Source organism: Sinocyclocheilus anshuiensis, unplaced genomic scaffold (assembly GCF_001515605.1).
Source record: "Sinocyclocheilus anshuiensis isolate Anshui unplaced genomic scaffold, SAMN03320099.WGS_v1.1 scaffold278, whole genome shotgun sequence".
Lineage (NCBI taxonomy): Eukaryota > Metazoa > Chordata > Actinopteri > Cypriniformes > Cyprinidae > Sinocyclocheilus > Sinocyclocheilus anshuiensis.
Window position 1 is genome coordinate 1,799,634 of NW_015546072.1, and position 8,243 is coordinate 1,807,876.

The 8,243-nt window shown below is 38.0% G+C and overlaps 1 protein-coding gene and 1 pseudogene across 3 annotated transcripts in view; both read right to left on the reverse strand.

Annotated features, from left to right (window-relative positions):
* Nucleotides 1-1,882: 1,882 nt before the first annotated feature.
* Nucleotides 1,883-3,656, reverse strand: LOC107699683 (uncharacterized family 31 glucosidase KIAA1161-like; annotated as a pseudogene).
* A 1,609-nt stretch (nucleotides 3,657-5,265) lies between these two features.
* Nucleotides 5,266-8,243, reverse strand: part of LOC107699737 (MAM domain-containing protein 2-like) — a 20,468-nt gene continuing 17,490 nt past the window's right edge. For 2 of the 3 annotated variants that reach the window (XM_016501083.1, XM_016501082.1), the window contains exons 11-14: nucleotides 7,296-7,451; nucleotides 6,947-7,200; nucleotides 6,664-6,748; nucleotides 5,266-5,771 (exon numbers count right to left, since the gene is read on the reverse strand). In XM_016501083.1, coding sequence (XP_016356569.1) covers nucleotides 5,710-5,771; nucleotides 6,664-6,748; nucleotides 6,947-7,200; nucleotides 7,296-7,451 — 557 coding nt within the window. In that variant the 3' untranslated portion in view covers nucleotides 5,266-5,709. Of the gene's footprint in view, nucleotides 5,772-6,663; nucleotides 6,749-6,946; nucleotides 7,201-7,295; nucleotides 7,452-8,243 lie in introns of those variants that run through there. The other variant, XM_016501084.1, reaches the window with a different exon arrangement.

Below are 8,243 nucleotides of genomic sequence, written 5' to 3' on the forward strand. Positions count from 1 at the left end.
TGGAATCCACATGAATGATATTGTCAAATTTACTCTCTGAAGTATAAATAAAATGTCATATATTTCATATACGCAATCCTGCCGGTTATTTGATGATATCGACTTAATTGAAATAAATGCTGAACTGGAGTCTGAACATATAATTACTTTATACCATTTTCCTCTATCCAGTACAGGGCAGCTATTATAGCCATCAACACTACTGTATATATTGCCAGGTGATCTGTAATTCTTCTCTTCATTGAAATTCCTAATTCTAGTACAAAAACACCAAAGCCAGTCTTTCCTGTATCTAAACTCTTGGAAATATCTGTGTAAATCACAGTATATTCATTATATATTGTCATAATTCTATTTTCTATTATCCCTGATATATTAAAGTTAACAGTCTCATGAGAACAGCTCGTCACCCCACGGAAGAGAGGGGTGGGGTGAGCAGAGCTGTTTTTGACAGGGTAAAAAGGGTCTTGTTTTACACTACCATTGAGAAATTTTAACCAAAGTATGTTATAGACTTTTCATTAAGACCCTAAAGAATCATATCAACTTGTGGAAAATGGGCATCCAATTACCCCTTTAAGGGGGCAGCTCTCAAAGCACTGTAAAGTGCTTTTGAAAGAACATTCAACAAAGCAGTAAGAAGTTAAACATCTTTTAGTAATGGTGGAAAGAGTACTGGAAAACTATACTCAAGTAAAAGTACCATTACCTTCCAAAAAATGTAGTGTGAGTACAGTAAAAAGTACTGTTTTTACAGTGGAGTAAAAGTACCGATACATCACTTAAAATGTACTCAAGTAAAAGTAAAAGTACACAATTTTGAAACTACTCAAAAAAGTACAATTACTGACAAAAACGACTTAATTACTGTAACGTAAGTATTTGTAATTCGTTACTTCATACCCGTCTTTTAGTGTATACAAAGCGCAATTACCCCTGATGACAGAAACAAAATAGAAATCTACATTACATTTTCAAATGTACTACAAAAATAATACAAAAACAAGCACAGCTTTTCCGGGCTTATAATTTATTTCCAATAAATTAACAATTACTTTTATGTTCACAAGTTAACATGTGTTTGTATATTAACATAAATATGTCTAAACATACTGTGACGAGTGGGGGTGGGGCCGAGAGCCATGGGAACGGAGCGAGGCCGGTGGAGCTCCGGAAGGATAAAAGGAGGAGTAACGACAGTGAAAGATGAGAGAGGACCAGGCCAATGTAACAAAGTTCGTAGTCACGGGAAGAAGGAGGCGGGAACCGGCGAACGTTCAAAGAAAACTTTAATAACAAAATAAACACAAAATAGCACGACAGCCCCTCGCGGACGACTATCGTGCACAAACAGAACCAAAACACAAAATAAAGTCCAGGCCTGGTCCTCTCTCGTCTTTCACTGTCGTAACTCTTATCCTTCCGGAGCTCCTCCGTGGGACTCGAGACCTGTGAGTGGTGCAGGTGTCGCTCATTATCAATTACTCCACCGGCCTCGCTCCGTTCCCACGGCTCTCGGCCCCACCCCCACTCGTCACACATACAATATATAAATTGTTTTATTCTATGTGTTGAGCTGAGGGTGGTAAAATGTCAATAATAAAAGTTAATTATTGAGCAAGAACTCTTACACATTACAAATAAGAATTCAGTGAATAAGTAAATGTTACAAAACTGTGGGAAATATTCCCTTTAAACTAGTTGAATCCTTCATACATCCTTCACTGTACATTCAAGTTAGGTGGTTGCTTATTTCTATATATATTTTGACGCTATGGGAAACAAATGACAAAACAAGTAAACTACATAAAAACATGTTATAAATAAATAACATACAAAATTATTTCATCATGTTGCTTTCACTGGGTTTTGTACTAACATTTTACTCTACATTGTCTGGCAGAATAAACTGGTAGCCAAGAATACTTATAGTAAGTACAGTTGGGATTATAGATTTGAGGCCTAGGGTGTATCCCCATAGTGACTCACGTTCAATAATTCTGAAGAAGCAGGAGATGTTTTGAGATTGATAGCCTGACCGCAGCTCTGCACAGTCATTGAATGGTATTGCCATCTCAGTGTAGCGGCGGGTAAAGGTACTGGGATCCTGCAGAGGAACAAAGGTACTGAACTGTTGGGGTAAGTAACTTGTCTCTCCTGCATCAAACTTGAAAGATGCCACTCCATACTTGTTCTTGAGGGTGCGAAGATTCAAGGCATACCAGTCCCGAGCTTCTGGATTTGTGAAATCCAAAATGCCAGCGATACTGTTCCACCAATGCACCCATGCGGGAAGCTGGCTACCAGGCACTCGTACAAACAGTCCTCGTTCTATTCCAACACCAAAATTGACAGAATTATAGTTGGCAAATGGATGAGTCCACAAGGTTACCTGGAATCCATCTTCCCTTAGTTTTTGAAACATGGCTGAGGCGTTGGGGAACTTGATGGGATCTAACTCAGACTCTCCATAGCCACTAGTATATCTGTCGTACAGCTCCAGGTGGCTGCAGTTTAAGCCATTTTTTGGATATCAGATGCATATTTCAATGTTCGTTCTTGGTTCACTTCTTCTAGAGCTCTTGTACACCAGACTGGTTATCTGAAAACAGCTTCTGAAGGAACCTTATTGGGCTTGTTGAAATAGCAACGTACCATGTACTTGTGTATAGCGGTGACGTCTAGTCCCACTCATACACGATAACTCAGAGTCACATGATGGGGATTATCAGGGTCTGGCCTATAAGTGCTGTCATTATATCGAGCTTGGAACCACAGAGGTCTGTTTGTTTCATCCCAGCCGAGGTGAAAAGGAACAGAATCATTCATTTTTATGGCCGTAGCATTGGAAGAAAGCCAGTAGCGCTCCAAGATGCCACCAAATGCCTGATGATTTTAATGAATACCTGTAATGAAAGGTTTGGGAGCCTGATGTCCTTTTAATACTATTGGCCAATGCTGCAACCAAGTCTCCGCACCACCGTACCAGTGGGATCCACTGCAGGACATGGCATGCTCCACCAACCGATGCTCCTCCAGCTCGTCCCAGCGCACACGATAGCACTCGACTGTGTCTTTAGGCTTTACCGTTTCTATGAAGAAATGTATATTTCCAGCCATGGATTTGTCACATCGGAGAATCTGTCCCTCTTTTGAACATGAGTCCAGATCAAGGGTTCCAGACCTAAAATGCACAATTAAAAACAATGTGACTTCTAATAATAATTATGTAAATACAAGTGTAAATATGATATTTAAACAAAATACAAGTGTATTTAAACAAAATACCTGAATTTCATTTTGAAAATGACAACCCCAGTTTGGCTTCGGATGACAAAACCGTCTTTGTTAAGATCTAAGTGTTCAGTTGTCAAAAGGTCGGCCTTGTGGAGAGAAGAGGAGTAGTAGCGCCATGCTACGATCGCAGCAAGAACCAGTAAAACTCCGAGCATGCTTGCTATTATCACTGGACGGCTTGGTCTACCAACTCTCTTCCTCTTAGGTGGTGAATAACGGCTCATGGCACCAATGCCAACATCTCCAACAGTTGCTGATACAATCTGGTACATCTTCACAACACTCTTATGCACACAGCCTTCTGTAAAATGTTTCTAACTTATGAGCAGAAAGCAGACTGTTTTAGGTGTACTGCACATGGGCTGCACATGGTGGAAGTAGCAGCTGGCCAGGACGACTTGACAATTTTGCCATGCCTAGACATATTGAGACAATTTAAAATGAATAATATGTAAAAATATGCAATACTTTTTTCATGCAAACAAATGTTTGGATGTGATATAATATGACTCCCAGATAAAACAACACCCAGTATTTATTCTTAAAGGGTTAGTTAGCCCTTTACTCATTTCTTAACTCATTCCAAACCTGTATGACTTTCTTTCTTCTGTGGAACTAAATAAATAAATCTGAGAAAATTCTGAGAAATGTCTTATTGTCTTTTCGTCCATACAATGAAAGTCAGTGGTAACGAAAATACGGTTACCAACATGCTTCAAATGATCTTCTGTGTTCTGCAAAAGGAAAATAAAATGCCATACAGGTTTGGAAGTACACAGTTTTACTTTTTGGGTGAACTATCTCTTATAGATTTGTGATACACTGAATGGGGGAAATCTACAATTTTAAACATCTGTGACTGAGACACAAAAGCTGATTCAAGCTATTGCTGCAGCTGAACAGTCCTCTAGGCACTGGCGTTTCCAATACAGTGTTGTGATGTTTTGTAACAGGCACACTCTATTGATTTGATGAACATTTGTGACAGAATAAATGCATCTGCTATAATTTTAACAAATTGTCATTACAATTTTAAGGTTGTGTTATTGTGAAAACTACTAGTTTTAGTAGTTATATACAGTTTAGCAGTTTAACAGATTCATCCTCAGCACCAATCACCGACAGAGAAATGTCACTTAAGAAGTGCTCTCTGACACATTACCTGACAGATTAAAGTAACACTGCTACTTGATAACTAGTTTTCAAGGTGTTCACTTGAGAAAGCACAAAGATGATTCATTTCTATTTTATGTTATGACCCCTCACATATCATATAATATAAACTTTCTCCAGTTACTTACATTTTGTGTCCGATGAAGATCACTCAGAAGGAAACAATACAAAACTACGTTAATGTTTTACTTTCACTCAGTTCCTATTTGTGTACTGTTCGCCAGCTAAACTTTTCAGGAAAAGCCCAAAGTGTTTTAATAAATAAACTTACTCTGATATTGACATTACGACTGCACATCGGTCAAAATGCTCTTCAATGAACGTTCATGAAAACAGAAGCAAGTTCGACCAGTTTGTGTGCATCATGGGTAATTGTAAGAGGTGGTGTAGATCTTTTATTTGATGAGAACATAAAACTGTACAGAAAGCAAAACGGGGGGGGGGGGGTAGTATTAGTTAGCGTTTAGAATGTTTAAGTATTTTCTATAATTTCGAAAAAGGTTTCAACCAGGTTTTGTATGTTTCATAACACACTTATTCCACTAGATGGCAGTAAATTATAAGATTTTAAAAAAAAACATATTTTATATAGATTTTTCTTAATGTAAAAAATACCGACAGCTTCACTTGTATTTTTAGAAGCATTGATGAGAGACTGCATGAGGTTCATATTTGAGTGTATGTTTATAGTATTGTGATTCTGATGGGAATCTACAAGAACTGACAAAGACATTTTTATTTTAAAAAGATGAATAAAGTTTAATATTTTAAAGGATTAATAAATGAAATACTGTGAGTGAGAATGTATACAACCCATGACCTGAACTTTGTCATTAGTCCAAACCTGTTTTCACCCTGGACACTGATCAGTGTAAAAACAAACAAGAAAAGTTCACCTCAGCAAATAGAAATCGGAAATTTTTGCTACCTAGCAGCATGCTGCTAAGCAATGTCAACACATTACAAAAATTAAAACTATTTTCTGATGTTTTCTAATACACAAAAATAAGACAATCCCCAAGCATTCTCAATGATTCAAAAACACCAGGCTATATCAAAAACTAGACACATCATACCACCCATAAAAGAACAATGAAGCGTGTGTCTTTCCATGTAGTCATGCATGGGCAGACTCTGCAGAACACTGTTGAGTCTAGGTAACAAATGTTCATTTCTCTCTCCCAGTCTCCCCGTCCCCAGTGACACACAAATAAAAACAAACACATTCCTGGGCCTCGCTCAGTACTCAATTTCATTAAAATTTTCAGAAAATCCTGAGTATGAGATGCTGTCTCCAGGATCTAGAGAAAGAGAGAAAAAGAGAGTTATAAAAAGTATAAGCACATGTACAAATACATCCCCTGTGTTTTACAGGGTGCCATATTACTGCTGCCTCAGTAAACACATTCAGATAACTATAGTAACAGTATGTGATCCGTCCACAGACAAATCCCAGTGAGAACTGCAGTAAAGAAAGCACCTGCTCCCCCCACCTGCTGTTACTGCACTGCAGTCACCTGACCTCACACAACCTACTGCAATACATCACATAAAAGAATGAGGACAACGCATGGCACTTCCTGTTCAACCTTCCCATATTCCTGTTCAACCTTTCCCAACCTTCCTGTTCAACATTCCCATGATATATATATATCACGTGGTCCAACCAATTTGCAGAAACAGACGGGAAAAGATGGAAGGAGGGTCCCTGCAGACCTTCATGACGATCAAGGTGAGTCTCTTAAAGGGGCAGTTCACCCAAAAATCTAAATTTTGCCATCATTTACTCACCCTCATATCGTTCAAAACCTGTATGAGTTTCATTATTATGTTAACATAAAAGAAGATATTTTGAAGAATGCTGGTAATCAAACAGTTGATGGTCCCCATTTCCCTATTATGGAAGTCAATGGTGACTAACAACTGTTTGGTTCTTCAAAATTCTTCAAAATACCTTCTTTTGTGCTCAACATAAGAAAGAAACCTAAACACACTTGGAGTGAAATGAGGGTGAGTAAATTATGACAAATTTTAATTTTTGGGTGAACTATCCCGTTAAAATATCAGATATTTTGAGCTTTTTATGCCATTGCAGTCATTAAAAACTTTTACTCTGAAAAACATATTTAAAACCATTTTAAAATATATTTTTTAAAAATGCATTGTCATTTTGGTCCTAAACTGTTCACTCACCATTGCACGGCCCCTTTTTAAACACAATATCATCGATTGCAATGTCACTCCTTATTGAGGATCCTCTGATAGCTTCAAATATAATCTGCAAACAATTAGGGAGACATAAAACTTTCAGTGACTTTTTACATGCAAAAACGCAACAGTAATATTCACAGCAATGCTCCATCAGTTTCCTGGCACCTCAAGTACCATTACCTCAGCAATCAGATGGTTACTTTGATATAAGATGCATTTCAAAGGCATTTTTCTACAACAAAGGGAGTAAGAGTGTGTCTCTAACCCAGTGCCTTGTGTAACACTCGTAATCCACCGTGGCCTTCATCCAGGACACACTTTGTTCTCCTTGTCTTGTCCAAAGCAATCTCTCCCTGTCCCCCTTATGCAGCAGGATGCTTAGAGTTCCTGTGCCTGAGCCATACATGTGGTAGAAGAAGATCAGACACTGAGGTCCAGCTGAACCCCTCAGCTCGGTGGACATGAGCCGGGCCGACTGCTTGGGTAACATGTGAGATGCCTCAATGTACATGTAGTAGCCTTGAAATCAGAGCAGGAAAGACTTAGAGTACACTGTCTCATTACATCAGCAATGTTAATAAAGCACTTCATGCTGAAGCATAAATTTGACTCACCTACCCCTAAGGTGTGGTCACCCTTGGGTCCTGTGTAAGACGTGGGTGTATGTCCCCTGATCCGTAACCAATGTCCTTTTTTAGCTTTCTTTTTCTGGGTATAGCCGCAGTCCCCAGTTTCAAAGTTACAATGTCCAGGAGGTGGATTCAAGGGGCCTAAACAGTGCACAAAAAGTTCCACCATATTAGGCTTTGAAATGGTTAAAAGCTTGTCTATTTCTGTCCACCGCAGCCGGCACTGCCCATTTAATGTCTATGTTTGAGAGGGCAGATGTTCTCCATTGCCATGGAATACATGTCTATAAACAGAATATTTAAGAACCTTAGACAAGGGCCTTGCCCATTTCCTAAGCCACATTGTTTAGAACTGACAAGAAACCTCTGCCAAGCAACCTGTAAGTAATACGGTTTACTCTTTATTAGAACAATCAACTGCTTAAATCTTTTAAGTCATGGGTTTTACTCCCATAAAAGCAACACAACTGGGTCAAACACTGTGTTATCGTTTGGACAATTCTAAATATGGGGACAGTTTTAGACAAGCCCATGAAAGTCAGAGAAACAAATACCTATCCAAGCAAAACATTTCTTCATGCTTATTTTAATAGAAAAGCACACATAATATTTTAGTTGTTCTCCATTTAAATGAGCATCTGGAAATATGCACACAATAAATTAATTTATCAACTAATCCAACAAAATTCAGACAGTGAATGTTTCTTATAGCTCCTCTATGATAAAACCACTGCTCTTTGAGTGTGAGTTTTAGTATAGTGTTTAACTGATTTTAATTTCAGTTTCGTTTTAGTGATTTTAGTACTTAGTTAGAACTTCAGTTAAAACTTGTTTTATTTCATTTAGTTGCAAAGGCAACAATTTTAAATGTTCATATTTTAATATTTATATTTTATTTTATTTAAGGTTTTTATAAATTAGCGAAAACATTTA